Source organism: Corvus kubaryi, unplaced genomic scaffold (assembly GCF_017639235.1).
Source record: "Corvus kubaryi isolate FWS band 111438036 unplaced genomic scaffold, C.kubaryi_AGA036_p1.0 76, whole genome shotgun sequence".
Taxonomy (NCBI): Eukaryota; Metazoa; Chordata; class Aves; order Passeriformes; family Corvidae; genus Corvus; species Corvus kubaryi.
This window is the reverse complement of record NW_024582063.1, coordinates 14,471,502-14,498,138: the sequence shown is the minus strand read 5'-3', so window position 1 is coordinate 14,498,138 and position 26,637 is coordinate 14,471,502. Positions and strand designations below refer to the sequence as shown.

The 26,637-nt window shown below is 41.1% G+C and overlaps 1 protein-coding gene across 6 annotated transcripts in view; it reads right to left on the bottom strand.

Moving 5' to 3' along the window:
- The window catches only part of TTC7A (tetratricopeptide repeat domain 7A), a 172,137-nt gene that overhangs the window by 58,300 nt on the left and 87,200 nt on the right, over positions 1-26,637 (bottom strand). For all 6 annotated transcript variants that reach the window (XM_042051890.1, XM_042051891.1, XM_042051892.1 and 3 more), the window contains one exon: positions 2,962-3,078. In XM_042051890.1, the coding sequence (XP_041907824.1) occupies positions 2,962-3,078 (117 nt within the window). The remainder of the gene's footprint in view (positions 1-2,961; positions 3,079-26,637) is intronic.

The window sequence follows — 26,637 nt, the reverse complement described above, 5'->3', positions numbered from 1 at the left end:
AAGCCTGCAGCTCAGCCTTTGGACAATATTCCTTCCAGGAAGCAAGCTGTCAGAGAGACATGATTGCTGTGGATGCCCCCATCTTTCAGTCTGATGAGTCCTTTGGTAGGGATTGCACAGAATTCCCTTGAATCTGCATTAATCTAGCAGAAGAATTAGCTTGGGACTGCTATTTGGTTTTAAACACAATTATTCCGTTATCACAGAGAACAACAGCAAAAGATAAACCAAGTCTTGTCCTTCCCAGCTAATAACCTAAGACGGAAAGCCACTTACTGCCATTCATCATAACAGCAGTCATATTTAGAACAGCTAAATAACCTTCTACTTGGGCTTGGGGATCAAACATAACATTTCTGTCAATGCACTCTGAATTCTTGGGCACTGGACTGCACCAGTCTGTCCTAGAATGGGCCTCCCTTGTCTTCCATACTGGTTTCCACACTGAAAACTCATTTGAGACCGTCAGAAGGGAAAATTAAATTATCTGTCCTATGCCTCAGCCTTGCCTAGACAGGACTGACCCAAATGCAAGTGCCCTGGCCGGGAGCTGCTGGTGGAACTGTAGGGGCAGCTCAGTCTTACTCCTGTGTATGCAGGAATAAGGCAGCTGCACTTTGAAATATTACTGCCATGAGGCAAGTGCTGCCTTAATGCAGCAGCCACCACCATGGAGTCACTGTTCAGGCACGTGCTGAAACACTGGCTAATACACCGCACTCCCACTCTAAGGACAGGTGAAGAGACTGGAAAATCCCAGGCTGAAAATCCTGTGTAATGCATTGTGCAAAACAGCCTCTCCCAATGACTTTGTTATCCCAGAGAAGGGCTGAAAATTAACTACCCCTTAAAAGCTGCAGTACAAAGCCCTCAGCCAAGAAAGCTTTTCCATGCACCACGGATGGGATAGTAGCCAGATGATTTGCTTTCTGCATACAGCACTGGAAAGGCTGACAGCAGGACATCTACTGCCCATGTTTTTGAAAGGTGGTTGAGACAGCGGACAAAACAGTGACAAAAATGTTGAGCGGAACACTTGATTGTGAGACTGCAGAGGCACCAGTTTGTCAGAGAGAAGACAGGAGGAGAGTTGAACAGGGCATATGAATAGCTGCTGGGGATAAAATATTGGGCCCTGCAAGACTTTTTGGCCTGTCAGAGTCACAGTAAGATTCCAAAGCCAGGAAAAAGGCCAGACAAATGCAAATAAAGTGTCATTTAATTGTGTAGGCAATTATCTACTGATTGAACTAGTAAAGAGTATTGGGTGCACCAGCTCTCAACTTTGTGTAAATACAACCATCTCTTTTGCAAGAGGCCCTAAAAATGTTTTTGTGCAAGTCTCACTGATAAGAATTCCCCTTAAGTTCCTTTGCAAGCCCTACCCAGAATACTTTACATATTTGTTAGCTGACACTGCTGCAATTTGCTTAATACAAGGTGCTTCCTGGGTCACTGAATCCAGTCTAAAACTGCAGGTATCAAGCTGATTCTTGTTACCTTTCAAGTAGTATTTCCCAATAAAAAATACTTTATGATGTATTTTTTGAGGAAAAAAAAAATCCCCACTGGGAATAGCAGGGAATACACATTAGAGTTCCTAAAAGCAAAAGCAAAGCAATTTGTTTTGTTTAGGCTTCTATGGCTAAAGCTTATCAAAAGCCTCTAAAGCTATTACATCTTGGGCTTTTAAGTGTAAGAGCCAAAGCACAGCTTGGGATCCAAATGCAGTCCAAATGGCTGAACTAGTTATTTGTCTGTTTTCCAATGTACTCTTTACAGTCTCAGGCTTGCAGCCCCCCCTTGCAAGAGAAAATCTTCCTCAGTCATAATTGTTCAGTGTGGATTTGATCAGCTTCAAGAGGACTACTCATGGGTATAAAGATTATTCATGTGAGAGGTACATGATTGAATTCTTAGCTAAAGATGCTAAGGCCTAAGGAAATCAATGATTCAAGTCTGTAAGAGACCATTGCTGCTATGCAAATATCTTGATTTTTGTGTTTGGTTTGCTGCTCATTAGCTAAACCAACAAGAATTCCTAATAATCCCTCAAGGACTACTTGTACACAGGCATTCACCATTCTGTACATATACTTCTGGTGTTTATAAAGCTTATGTAAATGCATACAGAAACTGGGGAACAACTCAAGCTACATCTCCCTGCTGTCTTAACTGTTGCCATCAAGCATGTTGTCCTTCCCATCAAACACAAGCCCTATGGACATTATGGGTGCAGGATCTTGGTACAACATTCCCAAAACATTGTACACTGGTACCTTGACTGGGGCAATATCCAAAGGTGTGGGAAGGAAGAAAACCCAACTCAGTGTCTTCCACACTTTCTAAACTTTACCTTTCAGCGGGGCAGCAGATGAAAGGGAGGAAGCAGAGAATGCAGCATTGTTTGGATGCAGATTTACTAGGACAAGGGAAGGGAGAAAGATGCTACATCCTTCCCTTCTTTCCTTGCCCAGTTAGCACCAGGCTGTGCAACCAGCATGCAACTGCATCTTATGAGTTTGGCAGTGTGCCTTTCCTTGGCTTACTCAGTTACTCAGTGTCACCCCCACACATTCCTGGGTGGTGCCAACTACTGCAGTCTGTGAACAATAGCTGATGAAAGCTCAGTGCTATTGGGGAAAAAGAAAATCTGTCCTCCACTCTGGACATCCAAATATGGATAGAGATGTTTAGACATTTGGATCAGAAACTCGTGGTTCAAACTGCTTCTTCAATATTAAAATACTGAGGTTTCGGTTTTGTTGCTTTTTATTTTTTTAAAAATAATGGCTATTAAAATCTTGCTTTTTTTTTAATCACTGCCAGAAACATTATTTATCTTTTAAACAGTACTGTTTATCACCATTTTTGAAAAATAACTCAAGTGCCTAGAAAACTTAAAAAGATAACCACATTGCAAATAACAAATCTGAACTTGCTACAGTGGAGGAAGCCTACCTGTGCTGTAAAACATTGTATACCATCTGCCACATCCTCAACATATGTCTGCATGTCACCAGAGCTTCTTCAGGTCCTTTATGTATCCATTCCAGTTTTACTTTGGTGAAGAGTAAGCTGCAAGATGAAAAAGAGTAACTCCGGTTTTACTGGCATCTCATAAAAGTAGAGAATCAGTATCACTCCAGAGAGATCCTGGCAGGCAGCATTTTTACTTGCTTTGTACGTGCAGCAATAAAAGAAAACGGCGTAGCACAAAACATTTCATTTGGCTCAACTTTGATTCCCCACAAGGAGATGAGAGGATTAACAATATTCCTCAGCTGCAGTCAAATTTGCGTCACAAAGCTGGCAGGACAGTGTTAAAAGCAAAGCATTGCAAAGCTAACAAGGTGAAACATACACTGAATCTCATTTATTTTGGACAGTATTAAAAACAGGAGAAAAAGGAATTGCCATAATACATATGCCCAGGCTGTTTTCTTAGTCTGGCATCTTCTTATAACCCTTGCTTATATAATAAATTTCAGACAAAAACCCCAGCACACTTAACATACACAGATAATTATGTAATGCCTCACAGGAAGGAAATGCTTTTGCTTAACCCCAGCTGGCAATCATCTCATGGCCCTAGGCAAGACAGCTGATAGCCTTGTACATTCTTGTTCTAGGTAGTATAACTGCTGCTACTATTCTTATACCTAGAGAAGACGTACTTGCATAGACCACTGGAATTCAGCAGAATTGGGTCATGCAGAGGTTAGAAGGCAGATTTGGCAATGACACAACCTACCACTTGCTGCCAGCATGGCTTTTAACACCATCCTTCACTACACCCATTTTATTTTAATTGTGAATATGATTTAATTTATTTCTTTTATATTAATGCAAACTTACTTCTCTGGTTTAACTGTTTTGATAAAGTCCAGTATCAACACAATTTTAATTCACTTGATATGGCTAGCAATTAATCCACTAGAAGCACATATGTGTACATACATGCATACAACAACAGCTGAATGTCAAAAATCCTAAAAACGGTTTTGTGAATGTGACCTGCCGGCTCCTTAGGAATCCAAACTACTTCAGAAAGAGACAAGAACAACTGCATATACGATGTTAGAAAAGAATTTGCAGCTGAGTAGGAAATCCTTCACTTGGAATAATTAGAAATCTATTGCCAAGACTGTGTGGTGCATATCTACAGGAATGTGCTAAAATGGCAGTTCCATTCCAGCTAACAAACATTAGGGTGGACATCTGTGTTTTGGGTTTCGTGGTTGGTTGGCTGGTTGGTTTTTTCTTTTGGGGGTGGGGACAGTAGTGAGCAAAATGTAGCCCAACTGTATCAACTGCTGTAGGGAATTCTGCTCATGGCTGCTGCAATTTGACCTCGTAGAACAAGCAGTCAAATTCCTCAGGTACAAACTTTGACTAGGAAAGGAAGATCAAGATTCATAATCAAGGGAGTTTGTCTCTGCCCTTTACTATTTTACATCCCTACTCTGTATCTTTGATTTTCTTGTTACTGATGTGAACAAAACAAATACTAATAAAAACATCATCTGCTCTTAGAAATACCGACCCCATAACTGAGAGGAAATGCCTTTATGATTCAAGTATTTGAGGCTGATACACAGACTGATCAAAATTTTGCTGGGACAAAGATGTAACACTGGATGCACTGTTAAAAAAATGTGTCTGAATTCAGAGGAGTGGTTAGCAATGGAACTGGCCAGTGATGCCTACTGCTCTGTATCCCCAGTGAACTGGGCTCATAAGAACAAAGCTTGTTTCAATAGATCAGAATACGGAATCAATCACTTGGAATATATATCACACTTGAAACATGGGAAGTTACACCCTGGAGTGCAATGGTATTACAAAAGATGTGCAGTTCCTGAGCAACAAGGCAATTCAGAGGTCAAACAACCCTTAGCATCCACATACAGAAATGCAATCAGCTAGGAGTTGCAAGACATGGCTATTCTTGATCATAGCATCAGCAAGACACTTGTTACAATCCTCTTTCTAGTTCTTGCTCTTTGATTCCAGAAGATGAGTAAAAATGGGATATGGTTCAGAAAATGGTTATGCAAGTGATCTGAGGGCTAGAAAAATGTACTTCATCAGAGGCTTAAGAAGCTCAGTTTATTTGGTTTAACCAAGAAGCAGCAAAGAAATTATTTTGTCCCAGCCGGCAAGCACCTACACAGAGAAGTATCTCACTGTGAGTCTTTGATGTAAAAGAAAAGATGTAGAGAATCTAAGAATTTGTTGGAAGCTGAAACTCGTCAAATGGAAATTTATACGTAAATGCATTCACAGAACTACTAAGGAAAATAATCTTTGCAGCAACACTACCTTGTGTGCAAAGTAAATTCTGTAGTCATTACAGCCTTTTCAGCAAGACAGGATACCATCTGGAAAGCAATGGTAGTGTACAAAGAGAAGCTGTGGGTTTCATGCACAGGCTCATGAGTGAGTTTCTTTGGGCTGCGTTGTGCAGAGGGGTGAGACTGCGTCACCGTCCTTCTGGAAGTTACTCTATTAAAATGTTCTTCTGGTCCCAGAAACAAGCACATGGAACAATCTATGCTATTTTAAGCATATAGAGTAATTTTTAGACCACTACAAACTTTCAAAGTGAAAGACCTTCTAAAGCACTGTACAGACCTGCCTGCAGCAGAACGGTGGTCAAGGAGACCAAGGCCCAGAGACCAGTCATATTACATCCCAGAATAACGCCACACTTTTCAGCATGGTAAGATGCCACTCAGTGTTAATTAAATAGAAGAATCTATTAACAGTCAAACTGCTGGACCAGGAGGATTATATTAAAGGCTCCTTCTCCCTTTCACATTAGTAGGGACATAGATGGCATATCAGCAGGCAAATAAAATCAGTACATAATATATTTATACATTGCAGTTAAACATCAAAAAGACAAAGCAAGCATTTCATCACTGTGCTATTTACTGCTTAGAGTGAGTACATGTCAGCTGCTCTGGATGAAGGCGCTATGTTCTGTCTCAGGAGAGAGAACAACTAATGAAATCGGGGAAAAAACCAAGTCTCTCACAAAAACATAATGAAGCCTCAGCACAATACTATCACGAGTTGTAAGGCACAGGCACACTACAGGATCTTGGCGACACCGTGCTCTACTAACTGTTGTGGTAATTCACCTTGGGAATACTGTTATCCATGTCATCGTGTAGTCTTATAATGAACCAAACCAAAAGACAAATGGGAAGAAGGTAAGAACCAAAAGGAATCAAACCATACCAGTAGTAAACAATGCAATTAAACATGATAACTAATAGGGAAATACAACCAAGGTATCAGGCTGCATGTGCCATACGCTGTTAGTATCTCTCAGTTTCTAATAAGCTTTTTAACAGTGAAAACAGATAAGTAAACACATTGAGGAAACACTGAAGTGAAGCAGTATCACTTATCTCAGGCTTGTAATTTTATTAGTGAGCAAGCACTCTTGCTACACATAAATCTACCGAGGATTGTGTCCTATCAGTGTCTGCGCAGAATTTGAGGGGCATAAACAAAAATTACATACACACAGATCTCACCTTATTATATTTTCTTAATATCATTGTACATTTGTATGATGCTCATAGTATTAAGCAGTGCAGACTTTTAAAAAGATTCAACACATAAAAATAGCCCCAAGATTATTTGTATAGTCATTGGTAATTCTATTAGCCTGTGAATATGAAAACAGATTTGGGGTAAAGCAAGTATATAAATTGCTACTATATAAGCATAGGAAAACAGAGCAAAAAACCCCCACAGATCTTTCTTGTAATGTGTATGATTTCAGGGACAGTAACAATGGAAAATAACCAGAACTTAGTCTTGATATGAGACTCTAAGCTCCCTCTCAGAAGAGGTTTTCTTTTGTGGTGTAGGTGGACAGTATGCACAGGCTTTTTATTCTCTGATGTAACATCAGGCTACTGCCACAAGGAAACACAACCATCTACCACTCTATCACATTAATGCTGGCAAATTAAAATCTGTGTACAGTCGAATTTGGTCGAAGCTCTGAAAATTCAAAATTAGGCTTTCCAAGTAACACAACTTCAATAGTATAAATTACCATATCACTATAATATGTCATGCCTTGACAAAAAATGTAGAGACTGGAATCTTGGAAGACCTACAAAAATTTTCAGAAGTAAGCAAGCTACTTTGGTTGATTTCAGGATTCATTCAACATTTGTCTTCATTAAGACTGATTTCAGTTACTTATACTCATGATGTCTCAAGGCCTAGCCAAATACACCTATCTAGCACTTTCAAGAGTCTTCTAATCTTACGTGGCTAACTGCTCAGCCTTTAAGCTCTTTAATAAAACCCATGAAGAAAAGAGGCAATTCCTTCCTGTTCCTGACAATTTAATTACTGAGGTTTAATAGCTAATATTTATTATCAGAAGATCTCACAAGTGCATATGCTATACTATCAATGCTTATGAGCTCATCTGTGGAAGTTTTAAGTTGCTATGTATAGCAATAACCAATTGACAACTTTATGGATGCTCTAGGATTCTGTAAGATTTATTAATCAGTTAATCATCGGGACTTTTAAAACCTGCTTTAAAATTGAGTTCTTAGTATCAAAGGTAGCCCTTGTACTACACATTTATACAGAATCACAGCGGGATCTGTGTCTTAACACTTGACAAGCAATAAAAAATGCCAGTACTGTAACCAACAGTAACACCTTCCACTCATTTCAAGGCTGAGAGACTAAATTAGGACTAATGAGTATTATGTAGTCATTTTTCTATATATTTTGCCATTCACTGTCTGCTTAAAACCCCTCCAGTTTTTCAGAGCTTGTCAGCAGCTGCTCAAAGATCTACATGTCTTCGAGCTTTACCAGATCGGTGCTGTCATTCCCCAAAGTCTTTCATTATTTACTGAGATTTGTCTACCTACACACACAGCTGCTGGGTTATTTTGGATTCTGAATGCAAAGGAAACAAAACAAGACACCAAAACATGCAGCAATTCACCAGCCAATTGTGTACATTAGCATGAAGATACTGACCTTCTCCAGCTAATAAGTGTACTTTGTTCCTCTCTTTTATTAAAGGATGGGATGCACGTGCCTGGCTTGTTTGTACGGACATTTGCCCGGAGACGGGAACCAGTGCCAGCCCCAAGAGCAGCAAATGCAATTCATCGAGTGCCTGGCTGGTGGGGCATGGAGCAGCAAAGTGCCACTGGACAGCAGAGACCAGCTCACACTACCACCTCTCTGCAGCCCAGATACATGCTCTGCATCAGCTCCAGTGAAAAGCAGGGGACTGCCACAACCTGGGTGGGTGGATGACCTGAGTATGCCCTCTGAGGAACTGCGAGGCATGGATTCAAACCCCCAACACTTTGATCACTAACTCTTGAATCAGCTTCTTCTCCTTTAAGGTAAAGGATATAGAAGGAGGACACAGGTGAATACAGGACACAAACTGGAGCTAGAAAGAGGATGAAAGAGATAAGAACAATGATCAAAGTTTTGGAATGCTTTTGATATATAGAGATAGTAAACAGACTTCTCAGCCTGAAAAAGAGGCTGAGAGAAGAGATGACAGATTTATAAAATCATTAATAGCATGAAGAAGATCAGGAAGTCAAAGCAATCTGTGTTGTTTCAATGAAAGAAGGAATATCCAATAAAGCAATCAAACAGTGGATTTAAAACAAGCAAATGAAGTGCTTTTTCATACAACACAAAAGTAAAGTGCAAAACCCATTGCTGCAGGATATTCTGGAGCAGACACACAATATGTTCAAAAAGGGATTAGATAAATTCACAGATGACAGGCCCATCAGGGGCATTAAAGACAATCTAATGCAACCTCTGGCTCCAAAGGCCTCTGAACCAACCTGCTGACAGAAGCAGGGATCACATATGAGGGGGAGGATCACCCTACTGCTACATTTCTATATACTTTTCCCTGTGCATTCACCAGATGCCCTGCTGAAGCCAGATAAGCCCTTAGTTTGATCAAGAATGGCTACTCTTACATTTTGATACAGCAGGAACATGATTGCAGCCCATATTCTTTTTATAACCTAGATTGTCTAGCCTTGTTTTATCTGCCAGTGGAACTGTAGTATCTTCACAGAAAAGCAGTTGCTCAGTTTCCCAGTTACTGAGTTTAGCTTCAGCGGTGAGTCACCTACACAAGTCAATTAGATTATGGGTACTCTTTCACCATAACTGTTATGGTTTCATTAACTTTCCTACAACACCTGCTAGTGCCCTAGTCAAATTATCAATAAGAAAAAAAGGAGGCAGAATTAGAGGGCTGCTTTTAATCTCCTGTATTTTTGTTGATAAAAATCAACATCAAAGTTGCTGTCTTCTCAAATAACTCCAGGCTTCTTGCAGTCTCCTGACATTTAAGGGCACATTCTCTAGTTAAATTAATGCCAGCAACTCTGACTGCAACCTCCTTTTATAACTTCATGCGGTGCCATGTTATCTATCACTTTCCCAACAAAAATAAATTGATCATATACTTTTACAGACATACAGTCCTAATTTTTATGGCTCCCTGCCCATTTAGCCCCCAATATGAACAAAAAAATAAAACCAAGAAATCTGTCACCATGCCCAAAGAATTACTGACTTCATTTTCCTAGCCCAGGGAAACTAGCAGACTCAGAGATGCCATCTCCTCCTTTACAAGAACGCCCTGCTCAGAGACCAGTCCTGCACAACAACAGCAATTCGGCTGATGTTGCTCCACAAACTGTGACTGCTACAGCACAGGGTGAAAACAACTTCCAGGGTGGTAGACTCTAGGCTATTTAAAAGTTAACACAATGGAGACAATTTGCTAGGCTCAGCCTCGTGGCACAAGGCACCTAGAAGGCTTTTGCTTACAGAGAAGGAGGGAAACACAAGAAGAGGTTATCAGGAAAGCCAAGATCACAGCCAAAACTGTAGGAGGAGATTGCAAATCAAAATCAAGGGAGCAGCCATTGGTATGGCTCAAGCTCTGGGTGTTTTTTCTTGGACTGCTTCCTCCCAGAAGCTGCAGCTTGTACCTGATGGCAGAAGGGCTTCCTGTCTGTCAGGTGAAGGCCCTGCCCATGGACTATGCTGCCTAACTCTGCACAGACCAGAATGCCTCTTCCCAAGGCAAACATGTCTGCAGCCAGTCCAGCAACCTCATGCACTTATTTCAGCATTCAGGTCCATCAGATTCATTTCTGATACAGAGAGCAAATATACTATGAACATTTAGGTGGTCCAGTCAGAAAGCGCCCCTTACATCGAAAGCAAGTCTTGTAACAGACCTCCTTGATCTGCTAAATCCAGTCTGGTTGTCAACTGAAGGAAAAGCAACAATTAACTAATAGTCTGGAAAAAGCAAGCTGATTTGCTTGGAAAGAAAAAAACAAAAGATGCCGAAATTCTTCACTTGTCTTCAGTATCAAGCCATATCTAGTAATATTCAAGAAAAGAAGGCACAAAAAAGGGTGATTAGAATTATTGTCTACGTTCTTTTTACTTAAGTCATTACTTCTGAATCCCAGACTTATGGTATTTTGCTTTTTGCTAAGAATGTAGGAAGCAAATTGTTAGCAGAGCTGATAAAAACCCTTGTCTCACCCTGTTACGTAGGATCCTTTGGGTGATACACCTGAAGAGTTTTTATCTTTCTCTCACCCTGATGAGGAATTGCCAACAAAACAATTTTGTACTATCACAAATCATATGTATTTCAGTCCATATCTTGCCTGAATAAACACAAAAATAATTTTCACAGTTTTAAGTTTTACAGCAAAACCTGGAAAAAAGTTCCCAGTTTTGCTGTGAAGTGTACTTAGATCAAATTTTTATTTGCAATATAAAAATAGGTGTCATTTGCAAGAACAGTGTGTTAAATTCTCCCTTGTTTTACTGTATTTTGTTGCATAATTAACATCTTCAGAAGATGTTAAACTGACGTTTATTCTGCAAGTCTCCCCCAGCATTGTTTTGTGACTTTTTTCTTCTCTGACAGACTCCACCTACATGGAATATTCCCCATTGTGCTGGATACTGTTATGAACACATTTGAAAACCAGGGCCAGGTCTTGAGCATTCAAGGCTAGGAGCTTAGAGGTCCACCTCCTTTTTAATTTGAATCATGAATTCAGTAGGAGTTCAAGGCACAGCTTCTCCCTCCAGCAGATCCAAGCCCCTGCACTTAAACTCAGGTGACTCTGTGGTGCAGAATCTCATCTGTATGTGCGAACAGACATCGATGTGGCGACATGCACATGTCAGTGCGATATCAGAGGTGCTCTGCAAACATGGCCCGCTGTACTTCACGCACGCGGGCAGCGAATATCCCGTGGCGAATATCCCGTGCCTTGGGCTGGGGACCTGCGAGAGCCGCGCTCCACTCCTGGCTCTCTCGCATGGCTTCGTGGCCAGTTTTGGGCAAGTCGATCCAGGCTGCTGTGCTTTAACTCTTCCAACTGCACAGCAGATAACAGGAATGACCTTTGCGAAGCATTCAGAGAACTAGGTCCTTCATCATCGCCTGCCCCATATCCTTTACATCTAATCTCTTAATACTGGTGCTCTCAGCTTCAGAGTTATTTGTGGACAGGAAAGAAAGCAGGTTGAGTTCCTCTGTGACTGACATCACTTTTGAAGTATTTTCTCATCAGCTGGGCCTGATTCTTCAGAATTTCATGAGATGTGCCCCCAGAATAAATTCAGCCAGCCCTGATTAAATAGAATTCATTTGGAAGGCCAGAGCTGAGAACTATCATGCTGCCACAACCACTGGAATAACTCTTGATTTACAGAAATTAAAAAGGAAACCAAGACTAAGGTCTCTGATTGCTGAGCAGAGATCCTCCAAGACAAGAAAAGAGCACTAACAGACTAAGCTGAATATTTAACATGCTGCTAATACTTCCTATCCCCAAAGACTGCAGAACTGGATGCTTCACTTACACTTCTAAACTGTTGTATTTTTCATAAAAGTTTCTACTATGTGTAGTTCAGGCAGCTTTTAGAGGAAAGGGTACCAGGACTCTGGCTCATAAAGTAACACTCGACATCAACCTCCAAGTCACCTCAGTCTGCAACCAGTAACATAGCTTCCTTTTGGAAATGTATGTCTGAATCCTGATCCACGTATTTAAAACAGAGTGAAATACCTCCTAATTAACCTGGTGTCAAGGTAATAAAAAGTGATAGCATAGTCTTACCATGGATGTATAAATTATACAACAAAATACAGTAAAGCAGAACCCCATAAAGGATTAATAAAACATTTCTACCCAACTCGACATATTTATGAAATCTTGTACCACAGAACCCCCCAAAATTTGGCTTTGCTATAAAAACAACAGGCATAAAATAAGATTTTCTTTTTCAAATTGCATTATACAATGATGGTAAACAGACTTCACCCTCCCTCTGATTTTAATCTGGAGCAATATAATTTATGCCACCTTGCACTACTACAGTAATGCACTTATAAGAGGTCTTCATCTTTAAGCATGAGTCCTGCTGACGTCGACAAGAAGCCAATTATTCCTCTCCTTAAAACTGTGTGCTTAAGAACCTTGGTAGATCCAGCTCTTCATGAGGAGAATGATCTATGAGATTCTCTCCTAACTGCTTAACTTCGCAGAGGACCAAGTATTAACATGAGTAACACAATAAGGGCCAGAGCTTGCTGATATTTAGCGTGCACTGTCTGCACACCTCAGCAGAGCTGAAAAAGGTGAAATCAATCTGTCAAACACCACTGAATTTCACTATAGAATATTGGTTGTGGGGCACATGCGGGCATGTTTCAACCTAGGCTCTGGCTAAGACAGCCTGCCATATATTTATTTATGACAGTTCAGAAGCAGTGCCTTTTACAAGATGAGCTTGTTCAGTAAAACATGGAGGAACACGTTTATATGCCAGCCTAAAAAAACATAGGGGCGGGCTTCTATGCCAGCCTGAAAAGATACAGGGAAACACATGGTTAAAAGGTGAAAGAAGTGACAGAAATGAAGACAGGACAAAAGCTCCTCCATTTTTTAAAAAAACCCAAACAAACTCAACCCCAAAAACAACCTCCAAAAAAACCCAAAACCCAAACAAAACCACAGTATCCAGAACAAACCTGTGTTTTGGTAAGTAGACAGAAAACTGCTGGCTTCACCAAAGAAAATTCCAGAGAAAGAAATGGCTATTTTGCTGCCAACAGGAATCATATTTGTCTAAGCCTGCAAAGCAAAACCACGATGTAGCTGCAGCCTATGTCAGCACCAGCTGAACACGGTTAGTGCAGGAACTGCAGCAGGAAGACACAGGAGCATGACCTTGAATGCAGAGCTAGGGACCAGTGTACACACTCAGGGCGGTACTCCAACATGTGCTGAAGATCAGCTACTGCAGTTTCACTCAGTCCTCCACTGGCACAATTGAGCTAACCTAACAAAACCTGTGTTCCCATCTGGCTCAACATAGCACAGGGACTGCAAAAAACCAGGCAGACAAACTGTATTCCATGGTAGTGCTGGGTTGCATTTTCACCACAGACAGTGTTTTGAAGATGCATTAAATTTCCTTATAAAGTTCTTACTTTACAGTTCCTTTCTGTTGTGTACAAGGCTAATTGCAGAGTCAGGACTTGTAGCCCTTATCCCTGTCACATTTGAGACCATGCAGATTGGCTTTGGCAATGATGGCACTTTTTGTCATGTTGTTGCCTCCCCCCCATAAAGATTCTCCACAGATCTCAGGCCTGACAGCTGAACTGATACAGTGATAGCTCTCCTGAACCATTACCCTGAGATAAAAACTCAGAATATAACTGCTCCGTATGTTTCCAGCCACTTTCTTCCTAATAATTTCCCAACTACACACATCAACCCAAGGACATTGCTGACTAACAGAACCCAGTTCCACAGCCTGCATCCTTGACTACTGTTCCAGTGTCAGGTTTTCCCAGCAGAAAGCTGTGCACAGTTCAGCTGAACACAAACATAATTCAGGATCTTGCAGGCTGTATATTAAATGTGAAGCTTTATTCCTTAGCTTTGCTGTAAATTTGAACTGCACTGTTGCATGCATGACTCCAGCAGGTACATTTTACACTGTACAAGTAATGTGAGTCACTGCTCACAAGTGACAATCAGCAGTCTCAACCTGTCAGAGAAACCTAACAAATTTCAATTAGAGCTGTCAATAAAAAATTAAAGCCTTAAGAGAAAGGTGAGAAATATATATGCATGGTAAAAAACACCAAAACAAAACAAATTGAGAGTAAAAAGAGAATCCACAACAGATTGAACCTAAAATCAGATTAATGGATTATTTTTCTGCAATATATTACACCCCAGTGTGACAGGTCTTCCACATGCGCTGAGAGAAGATGACAAAATATTATACATCTGAAGCACTGCATATGTGATTAAAGAAAATCCTTTGAGAAAACATGCATAGTAATTACATTTTAAACATTCAAAAATATTTGGCCTTCTTTCAGTAACAGCCTGAAAAAACCACCTTAGTGTAAAATGGCAAATACAATTTAAAGGCTGGCTGGAATTAACCAGGTCTGACTGCTGAAAAAGAGGTTTCATTTCACAGTACAGTGCAGGTGACAGGATTGCTGGTTTTTGGTTTACTTTTTGTGTTCTTCATCCACCCACAGAAGGTGGGTTTTTTTTGAGACACAGTCCAGCACTTAGCAACCACTGACCTTTACAAATTTTTACACAACAGTGCTTTTAAAACTGAACTCTGTTCCAAAACTTAGAGCTAACAGCTGTAATGAAACAGGTAAAAAGAACTAAACATGCAGGGTCTGACAGTGAGCTGAAGGCAATCGGCTCTGTTCACCTGCAGTGAATGGATTTTTGTATTTTTAAACTAGCTGAGGATCTGGCACTCAAGCTTCAAGTCAGAAAAGCTCAGGCAGCTTTAACTCCCTAAAAATGAGCATGCATCAGATAAACAAAGAAGTGAAGTGCAGGGTCAGTGCGGTTTGATCAGCTTGTATCAGCTGACCCCCTATGCCCTTAAATAAATAATTCATTTGCAGAATTCCAGCCTTCCATACTTCCACAAACATTCTGCAACTGAAACAAAGAAAGGAACAGAAGCGATGATGCACAGCAAGCCCCAGCCTTTCACAGAGAAGAGCTCTATGCTTTCCGTTCTCCTTTGTGGAGAGAAAGCCCACGCGGCAATGCCCGGCTTGCATGGGCTGCCAGTGCTGATCGTGGAGCAGCCCTGCAGCACAGCAGCCCAAGGTCAAACCCTGCACCTCAACATCTCAGCCAAGAAAGAGGCCAGACTGAACTCACTGAAATCTGAACACAATGAAATCCCCATGTTTATCCAGTGTTATATATCCTGTTAACTCAGTGCAGAGCCCTCTACAGAGTAAGAGATCAGAGCACACTAAGATAAATCAGAAGAGTATATTTATAATCTGTGCCTTCTGATAAGTTAACAGCATGTTCCAGTTTTTTCTGGAAGTAACTCTGAAGGGGAAGAACAGGTATCAACCTAAAAGTATTAAGAATAGTGTAACTCTTCTGTTTACCATTTACCACTAGGCATAAAAACCACTTTGCATTTATGTATGCCTTTACTTTCCCTCTTAGAAGGCCACCACACAAACCAGCTGCAATTCAGAGCTCCCAATCTAATTTCTGTTTCTTTTCTTTTCTAAGCCAATACATCCAAAGCACAGGTATAGTACTCTCCTCCATTCGCACCACACCGAGAGCACTGTATTTTCATTAATATGTCCACACCTTCCCTTAAGTACCTTACTGAAAGGATATCCAAAAGCCACCGTGCAGAACTCAGTACTCCCAGGCAACTGAAAGTGCTCAGGCTGTCTGCTGACCTGACTGTTAGTTTTTCCTCCAGAAAGCTTAACAGAACCTGTCATTATGTATGTGATACAGCCTATCATAATTAATTCCCTCAGGGAATGACATCTAGAGGAACCATGGTTCAAATACACAGCACGCACCAGAAATCTGACATTTTGAAACAGACTCCCAACACCAAGATGCATTCGTGGAAGAGCCGATATTTTTATTTTCCTTGACTGTAGATATATGGCATAAACTAAATCTTGTTATAAAAAGACTGGCTAAAAACTGTTGAACGATACAGATAAAAATCGGTGTTCTTTGCTCCTGAACAGATTTGATTTAATTCGTTAGAAATCCAGAAGGTGCTTAAAATTATCATGTGCCATTTAATATACGATGAAGTAACAGCTTCCTTCAGCCTTAGTGGAAAAGACTCAGAGCTGTAATCCTTTTTCAAGTAATTACCCTGTTCATCAGGCTTCAGCACAAGATGACTCCAAGAAGAAGTGAAATGGCTAGACTAGCTATGAAAGCCTCAGTATATACACACACCAAGCTGAATGGCAGAGAGCATTTTGCAAGTGTTTGTCAAGTCACAGGCCCAAACTGGGCTAAAATTAGAACTGAGAGGGAAGGGCAAGAGGATGTGAAAGTATCAAGTCCATCTGCCATATAAAAGGATCTTTAAAGACAAAACTGTAGGAAGGGCGGGTTGGTACGCAGACTGAATGAGGCAGCTACAGCAGTGAATTACTGCTTTCACACACACAGCCTGTGGTTTTGACTCAGCCACTACCCAGCTCTGTGTCACTACCCAGGAAAGTAAAGCCACATGTAGAAAAAGTAAAGTTGGTGGCTGACATAAAGAGTTAGGATAGCTTACTGCTAACCCTGCCACAGGAGGCACGCACAAGTATCTCACTTGCACAATCCCAGGACACTGCAACTATATCCTTACTCAGGATAACTGCAGTGTTTCCAACCCACAGGTTAAGGATATCCTGCATCAGTTTGCACGAATGATTCTTTCCAACAGAAATGGCAACATAAAATCCAACATGCCGACGAAACAGTACTGCAAATTACATCTGTACAGAGTATTCAGGACAGCAGTCAATAAACTTCTTGGACATCTTTTTCCTGGAGGCCCTAGAGACATTAGTTAAAGTAGAGACATGTGAGTTGCAGTGCACTTTTAGCATAAATGAGACAGAGAAGGAATTAATTTGGAGAAACATCAGCTCTGCTGGAAGCTGACATATTCCTAATGCATCAGATTTGTGATTGCTTATGGCATGACTGATTTTTTTTTCCCCCTGTGTTTTTCTTCCATTTTGTTCCTTATTTATAATGAGATTCTACAGTAGCGACATTTGGCAGGTTTGACAGAGATACTGGCTTTGCCATTAAATTTTCCCCAATGCCTTTCTCTTCCTGTTCTAGGCCAAGATCACAGCTCTATCTGTCAGGTCTCTCCAGGTACAAGTCTACTTTTCATGTAATACCTGCCATCCAGTCAGTGTCAATGCAGAGTTTTTAATGTGATTCCAGCTAGCCAAACAGTTTCATTTCTCCACTGAAAACTAAATAATAATGTGATGCGCTTGACTGACCCAAATCTGCTGAAGTCTGCTTCAGTAATCCCTGCAGATCTATGTACTTCAGATTGCCATCTCTTCTGAGCAATTTGCTGCTTCCTATGGATACAAATTCTGGTATTTATGTTCAGGACTACAACCAATGGACAACTGAAGCCTCAAGTACAAAAATACCACTTTTGCAAAGCCATTGCATCACAACCACCAGAGAGTATATAATGCCCAAGTCCATAAAAGCTACCATGGAGACACTATGTTGTAAAACGCATCATGTACTTGGTTTGCTCTGTAACACAGTTCTATAGGAGCTAACCCAGCAAAGACCACCCTGGGAAATGGATTAAACCACTGAAACATTTTGCCTCCATGTAAGCTATGTGTTCCCTCTTGTTAAACCAGGTGATTGCACTGACAGGGCAGCCTGATGTGGCTTGGTACAGCTCTGCACCACTGCAAACTGCTCCATCCCAGTTTAAGACACCACGTTCCACCGTGGGCAGCATGTGCACCAGCGCACAGAGGCTCTGCTCACATACACGAGCCCTCCCTGGATAAACAGTGCAACTGTGAGACTCCCTGTGTAAGTGTGAAAAACCTGCCAGGGCACTGGACTCATCCCTTCCTCTCCTCTCCTCTCCCGTGGGCTGTGCCTCAGGACACATCCACTTGTCAAATTTTACTTTTGCTGCCATAAATAAGTTAAACTTACTTTGTCAAATGAGTCATTCCATGGTTTATTATCGCTGCTCAGGAAGCAGGACTAAACTACAAGAGTGGAAGAAATACTATGACTGCTCTTGTGTCTCTGCTTAGATACTTAGACAATTTTTCTTAAGTTTTGTAGCACAGACCAGTCCCCAAAGCACCTATGGACACATTTTTATGAGCATGGTGGACTGGCAGAAGGAGAAAGGGACAACCCTAAAAGCAGTGATTACAGCATTTCAGGCCCTTGTACCCAGAGAATGGAACTATGCCAACTGCTGTACTGCTGTCTGTTTTCAACACTACCACCATTCTGCCAGGAATGGTGATCTCAGCTTTGGGAATTTTGTTCGACAAAAACCCAAGGGATGAACCTGTCCAATCCACAAGCATCAGTCTGTTGGCCACCGATCAGGAGAACACTTATGCAGAGGACACCGTGCAGAAACTGCTGTACTCTTAGAGCTGCTATACTACAACATAAAGTTAAATGCTCTTGGGAAAACAAAACAGTAGCATGAAGCCTGAAACTTACTGCCTCCATTAACTCATCCTATAAGTAATTTATTAAAACAGAGAGAAAGGCAGAAGTTGAGTTCTTCATTAATAACCCTAACCAGAACTGTGCAGCAAAGATAGAAAAGCCAGCCAGTTCTACTAATTTTAGAATGTTCTATTATGGGATTTAGTGCTGTAGCTGATTTAAGGGAAGCAAAAAAACCCAACTTTCCAATTGTCAAATGAAAGAGGTAGATTCATTTATATATGGCCAGCTTTCCTTAACACTTCGAATTAAATTGCTTTTATTTGGAGCTTTTAAGATTACATTTGTCCCCTTAAGATTCAAACATTTTAATACCCATCCCATCCCTTGCTAGGACATTCATTTATTTTAAATGAAATGTAAAACCCAAGTCTTAATTAACTGAAGATATTAAGGAGCCTAAGTCACATTTCTCACACAGGTGCTAGCTCAAATGATATGGTAAAACTCCACCTCTGTTCTCTATATTCTGCTTCTTTACAACTATCTTGCCAACTTCAGTTTGCAGATTATTCTTCCTAACTTCACAACCTCATCAGATACGTACTATTGGTCCTTGTCACACAGCTGTTCTACTCTTTCCCAAGCACAGCTGCATTTCACCAGTGTACAATGTCATTACAAAATGTTTGATGCATCACAAGGCTCCTGGGAAATTCAGAGAGAGTATTATTGCAAGGAGTCTGGAGCTGAAATGGTTTACTCCAGTTATGCACCATCTAGGAAATGTGCTTTTTGCAAAAGAACAGCTTTTTGCTCCCTGTCTGCTGTTAGAAAACAACCTCTCACTATGCAGAAGAGGTGAATTACTCAATTTTCTGAGTTACAGGAACAGCCCCAAAAAACTACATAAAAGCTTCAGGTGGATATTTCTACCTTCCTTCAACTCCAAAGAACAGATTTTTGGCTTTCTTTTACTCTTTTCCCTTCTATTTTCCTCAGCTCCATTTCCTTGCCTGGTGCTCCAAATACTTTACTAGCAAATGGCTGGAGAATTAGTAGGAGCAAGTAGCTGTTGCTTCAAGGAGGAAATACAGTGCAGTACCACATTTAGTTTTATTGGAGGCTCATAATGTGAATTGGTGTTTCATGAGCCATTTGAAGAGAAAGTCACCAAACTTTAGACAATTCACAGACAATAGAAGAGAGGGTTAGGGATCCCTTTAAAAAACCAGCACTTATTTATGAAGCCAGATAAGGAAACTCACAGGCAGATTGTCCAAGCAATCACAGCTTTGGGGCCATTCCTGTGTTTTCAGCTTGCTTCAGCAAATGCCACACTTTCTTTAAAAATGTCTTTCTGCTCCTCATAAAACACCCGTTTGTAACAGGAAAGCTCTCCATTGAAGCTTTATAAGACCTTTTAATTTAAAAAAAAAAATTCTTTCTCCTGTTATTTAACCAGACTGTCATTTTCAGGCCAGAATTTCTGTGAACACCTAAGAAGTGCCATTCCCTAGTTTTCCAGAGAGGTGCATTCCTGCAGGCCCTGCTGAGACCCCAGCCTTTTACCTCACCTCCAACACGTGCAGGTTTTGTTAAGATGTGCTGATTACCACTTGCAGCATCTCTCCTTTCCTTCCTTACTCAGGCTGCTATGATTTGTTACACATGCAAATGAGCAGGTAAGACACAGAAACAAACAGTATGCATTTATAGTCTTCACTTAAATGCCACAAACTGTCCTTTCCCAGGTGGTGTGCAACTTCCTACAGATTTGCATCCTCTGCACCTGTCCCCCAGTGCGACCTGTCTCTGTTTCCCCCAGCCATCCCTTCTCCCAGAGCCACCACCCCCTGGCAGGGCTGCTGCCATGTCCCTGTGTGTTGTCCCCACTGCCCCGCTGGAGGCTGCTAACCCTGGCACCACATGGCTCGGCTCTGCCTGCCCCCTCCAGCCTTGACTCAGCAGGCTGCTTTTAGAAAATTTGCTGAAACTTATCTTCAGGACTTCTAACACACTGTCAAAACTTGTTTTAAATCAGCCAGTATTTCCAAAAGTGTTCAAGGTATAAAAAGCCCAACTACATAATCCCCATTTCTTTAGAAAAACAAGTTAAAAAAGCAGGAATATAATTAGAACATTTCCATTTGAAGGCAAAAGGAGCAACCTCCATAGGTTTTAGGAAAAAGGGGGGGGGGAAACCCACACCAAAAGCAAACAAATGAAAATTTCTAAATATGTTTGAAAATACAGTAGTAGCTATTAAAATAGCATTGCACACAAAACTGATAAATAAGCATATTTCAGGGGCTGGATCAGAAACGGATGTCCTGCTCATTGGAAATACTCCTTCACTAGCTAGAAACTTTGTTTTGTTACTATAGTTACTGTCACTACAAGTGGCCCTGACTAAGGCATGAAGTATTTGTTATATAAAACCTCGACGCAACTGCAGCCCTAAACTTCAGAAAGTACCAGCTCTGTGCTCAGTCCCCTTTGCAAATCCTGTTCCAAGCCCGAACTCAAAATGCTTTTGTGCTGAACAGGGCACACTCTCGAGCAGCAGTTTAGCAGCACTATTTAAGTGCTGAAAACATAATCAACATTGTTCACGATACACACTACAACTGTGAGGGAATTTAAATGGACTGTGCACTGTGCAAGGGGAGCAGTGACTTCCTCCCTGGAGAATTAACGCTCTTAGCAGTGGCTGTGAGGTACAAGAGAAACCGGCAATCAACCTTAATAAAATCTGCTGACTGACCATTGAATTTGATGGGAAAAAATGCCTGGAGCCAGGAAGCGCACCATGTAGAAAACACATCCTGCAGCACTGCAATTTTTCTTATTCCATTATATTTTTATCAGCTTAGTTTGATGAAGTTTAACATCCGTAAGAAAAAAAAAAAATATGCTCTCTTTCCTGGCCTTTAATATATTCTGGTTTCACATAATTTTCTTCTTGTTCTTGTGGGGGATATTTTCAGCTAGACAAACTGCTATTATGGATAATCTTGGAAAAGCAGCTTAAGAGATCCCCAGTGAAAACAGGGAGATGAGAGAACCTCACTTTTTAAGGTAGTCATCTGATGCTGATACTCCAGTACAATGTGCCAGTCTGCTTCAGGCCATCTGCACCATTCTCAGCTGTGCTTTTTTCCCCTACTTGGGTAGGGCAAAACAGCGCGGCTTTCCTTCCCTTCAGCTTGAAATCCAGGCACTAAGCGTTTTCTTAAAAGGCCAACAGCCCACACAGAAGCTGCTTGCCAGTGCCTATAAGCACTAAACAAGTGCCAAGGTCAGAAAATACATCCGCTTGTACACTTGCTTTCCTGCAGCAAGCACTGCTCAAGGTTAGGGTCAAGCCAATGATCAGGGATATTTCTACTACAGCACTATTTAGTTAACTTCTGAAATGGCAGATGTAGCCATTTATGCTACTTAGCTTAAGCTTTAAGCAATTTGAATGCTACAGGAGACTGCAAGAGAGTATCTTCTCTTTCCCTTCCGCCCTCAGTGCTGACACCCTGTACTATTCTTAGTGTGGTGTTAATTTCAGAGTTCACACATCAGAGGAAGCATTTCGAATTTATTCATTCATTTGTGAGAACCTCTACAGGGCTTTGTCCTTAATGACTGAGCAACACTTTTTTTTTCAGCTCTGACATTAACTGCAACCAGTCTTACAGCTTATTACAGCCTCATAAGTGCTTAAGAGCAAATCTGCCCTACCCTGTAAGAAACACGATTTTCTTAAGGTACTGTTTGGATACAGAATTGCTTCATCGGTTCTTCCCTGTAATAACAGTGCTCGCAGTGACACCTAAAACCATGATTTCTGTCCCTTGTATGTCTGGCAACTAATCCCAGACTAATGGCTTTGTCTATGTAGGCAAATAATGAGTACCTGCTGAAATACATCATTTGTGAGTACTGCTTCTATCATTTTGTGGCACTGCAACTTTACACTGTACTGTGGCTTAGACTGTGTTAGAGAAGAAATAAATGATTGTTCAGCTACAATATTGTTGATGTCCAGAATTTCCAGGTTCAGGGTGCAAGTTGCTAAACCATATAAAACAAGACACTGGCTCTGCCATGTGCAGAGGCCAATTAGGCAATGAGATCAGAAGTAGATATTGCCATATCTAAAACACAGTTTTTGCATTAGAAGTTTGCTGGAGATACAGGTGGAGAGATGACGAAAGCCTAAATTAATAACTGATGAACATCAATGAAAAAAAACCTTGCAAGGATTAGGCATGTTTTGAGCCAGTGAGGCATGTGAAGAAGTTATTTTTTCTTTTAAGACTAGACTGACCTCTAGAACATCAAAAATCTGTACTAGAATTCCCTGTACACTTTTCAGTGTTGCTATCACAGCTAATGAGCTGAATAAAATCCCCCTGCAGCAGCTTATTTAGATACTGTCCTTCACAGTATCATCACAGGCCTAAATAATAAACTAACATTGCAGAAGTTTAACGCGTTTGTTCCTAAATCACCCCAAAAATTAAGTGAAAGGGTAAGCCTTAAGTCAAGCTTGCTTTGCTGTCATCCTTTCTCTGTGTATCATACAAACCTTTTAAAACAATGGTTTGATCCAGATGCATATTGCTTTTTCTTTCTTTTTTCCCCTAATTGGAAGAAATGTAATGGGGCTTTGCTCGAAAGCAGTCTTACATATGTGGGAGAAAATCTGCCTGCCAAAACTAAGAAATACACCCTGTCTAGGGCAGTATGGAGAAGGGAAATAACACCAAAGACCACAGGCTTTAAAATGCAGGTTTTCCTGCCCTGCAAAACCAGACGGTGCATGACACAAGCTTGGACATCATTATCCCACAGGATCTCCCTTCCTCTTCCCCACAGGCATCTTGCACAGGACCACGCCCCTGCTACCAGTGAAGCAGTAGGCAATTGCTGGTTGCCACAGAAAAAGAAGCAACATAATTCCAGGGTTGCTAGTAGAGCAGGCTTCAATCCCTAATATATTTGAAAATAATCTGGTGTGAAGGCTCCAAAGAGCCCATATATATTGAATCTTTTTTTTCCTTAAGTGGACTTGAAAAACAAAAACCTTGCTTCAGTTGGCATTTCCAAACTGACAATGTGCAGCCTCTTGATTAAGATGGGACATAGTTTATACCCCTGGCAACAAAGGAGACTCCAGACATTTCCATCTGCTTCAACAGCAGAGCAATAAACAAGAAAATGTACCATCCAGTTTAGTTTCACAAGAATGTTTTTCATTGAAAGATAATTTAGGATATGAATCCTGACTTTTACATATAACTGTATATGAAGAAGCATTAATTCACACAAGCACTCTGGATGCAAAGAAAACCAAACAAACCACAAATCCTTCCAAACAATAAACTCCCAATATTACTGCGTACACAGCTTTGAACAAATTCTACTACGGAACAGCACTACAGAGGGTGGCTCAAAGGCAGAGAACGACTCAATGCTCCTCCTCTCAGGAGCCATTCCTTCCAAAGACATAGGAAGAGCACAGATTAAAGCAATCCCACATAGATTAAAAATCCTCCAGGGGTGAGATCAGCACAGCTGGATGGCAGCAGCATGAACTACCCTCAACGAGCACTGGCCCGACGCCACCTACCAGCGGCTTCCTGAGGTGCACACTCGTGGCAGCTTTGTTTGAACGCAGTACATGGGACATCTAAGCCGTGGAGACTACTCTGTGCGGGCCAGGAAAACCCCTGGCCCTGCCGCTCTGAGTCCCTGCCTGCCACGCAGCGCTAGTTACCGCCAGCGCTCTGCCTGCTGTGGTGCTGCATCCCTGCCCCTTTTCCAGGCCGCCCTGCCATCAGAGAAATCTGGTTCTTACTGATACCTCTGCTGCAGCTTTTTTAAGCTATTGCAAGTTCTCATTCTTAACAGCTGCCTCACAGAAGCTCAAAGATTCAGGCTACTCAGTGCCCATCTGTCGTTTCTGCACCCTCGTCTGGCAGGGAGTGCCACCACTCCTCCTGGTGGGGCCACAGTCCCTGGCACCTGTACCTTGGGGTGGGAGACACTGCATGTCCTTCTCCTCAAGTGCCATTTTGCAATCACGCTGGCCTCTCAAAGCACTTCTGCTGCAGAGGTCTGTGCAGGGCTGGAGAAGACTTTAAAGATGATCCTCACAGCCGTACTGTATCCCTTTGTTTCATGCTGGCTTATGTCTTTCCTACTGTGCACTGTTGCACACTTAAACATTACTGAAATGCCAAGCAAAGAATTTTTCCTTCTCCTTCCCAACACAAAGTGCCTGCATTTTGGAGAATCATACAAAATGACTGACTGATGAAACTCATGGGGCAGGAGGCAGGGTTTCCTCCTCCATTCAGCAACACAGTTCCTTGCCAACTGGTCATCTCTTCTGTTCATTATGCAGACTGCAGGGACATGTATATTCCCAGCTGGCTTCAGACCCCCACTGCTCTACATACCCTACCAACACTGGAAAGACATTGACCTTGTCCTGAAAAAATATAAGAAAAACTACAGAATCATCTCAAGTCATCACAAGCACCCAGAAAGTAAAGGCAAATGGCCAGATTGCAGGAGAAGGAAAAAATAAAATAAAAAAAAATATTATTAAAAAATGTCCAGGAGTCTATTCACTATGAATTTCAGTTCAACTGCTTACTGGTATGAACTTGATTTGAGGTGCTAGGTATCAACCTCCTGCCACTCCTCCAGCTGATAGAGACATACGGAATAGAGGTCACTGCATTCATTTCCAGCAGTTCACATGTACAGCCACAGTGCTCAGAAACACAATTCTATGTCATACTTGCATCATTCTGGATTGAATTTTCTGTTGGTGTATGTAGGAAAAAACTCTGCTAATGACTGTGGTGCTTGATTAGGCCGTTTAGCATTCCACCCTGATATTCCCTCTTCCTCCTAAAATACAGCCTTATGACAAATTTAATGCTGAACTAATACATAACAGAAAGCTTCAAGTCAAGGTAAAATTGAATAGAGAAAATGAAAATTATCCATATTATCTGTTTCATGCTGTAAAAATGTTAGCATAATATGAAATATGTCAGGATATTTTCCAAGACATGTTGGTAACACAGAACTTCTAGGTTACAATCTCTCTCCATGATAACATCTCCATTCATCATTATCTTTCCTTTACTAACAGAGACTAAAATATTAAGTAACATGAACAGTGACTAATATCAAACAGTATGAGTGTGCCTGCTAACATATTTGGTTCTGCAGAAATTAATGACAATGGCAACAGAAGCTGATTTACCATCTAAGGTGCAATTATTGCCAATTACTGCAAGTATTTCCAAGCCAGCAAAGAGCAAGGGCTTTCCCTGTTTTCAGGAGGTAAAAACCACATCTATGGCTGAAAAATTACCATACTTGCTTTGTGTTCCCTGGTGAGTTCTTCAGAACATCTGAATAAATTCCCCTCCCTCTTCTTTTTGAAGAAAATACAAATCAAAACATTTTGTGCTCTTCTCATTAGATAAATAAATACTCCTAAGACCTTAGAGTAGAAGTCATTCAAGTCTGAAATTTCCAGCTGGAAAGAAAAAAGCCAACCCTTTCACTGAGCGATTGGAGCATTATACTCTACTCATCTCAAGACAACATAGCTTGACTGTACTGCAGACTTCTTGGAAAGTCACTTCCTGCACTGAAAAGCAATTTGCTAAGCTTAACATCCATGCCTCTCCATATTTCAGGATCTGTTTTCCAGCGAGTATTATCAACAGTAATTCTCAGTGAATCCTGATTTTTATTCTCAAAAATCAATTCCCAACCAAAAACATGACTCTTGATCATCCCTGCATTTTAGACTTTTTAAAGGTCTCAGAAATTTCAGAAAATATTCTCCTATACTTCCCTGGTAATCAGTTTCTGAGAGCCTCAGGAAACAATTTCAGATTATTGTATCTGTATGTTTAACAGCAGACTTTCCACAGCCTTCACCTTCACCAGATGTGAAGCAATGAAAAACAAAGACAAG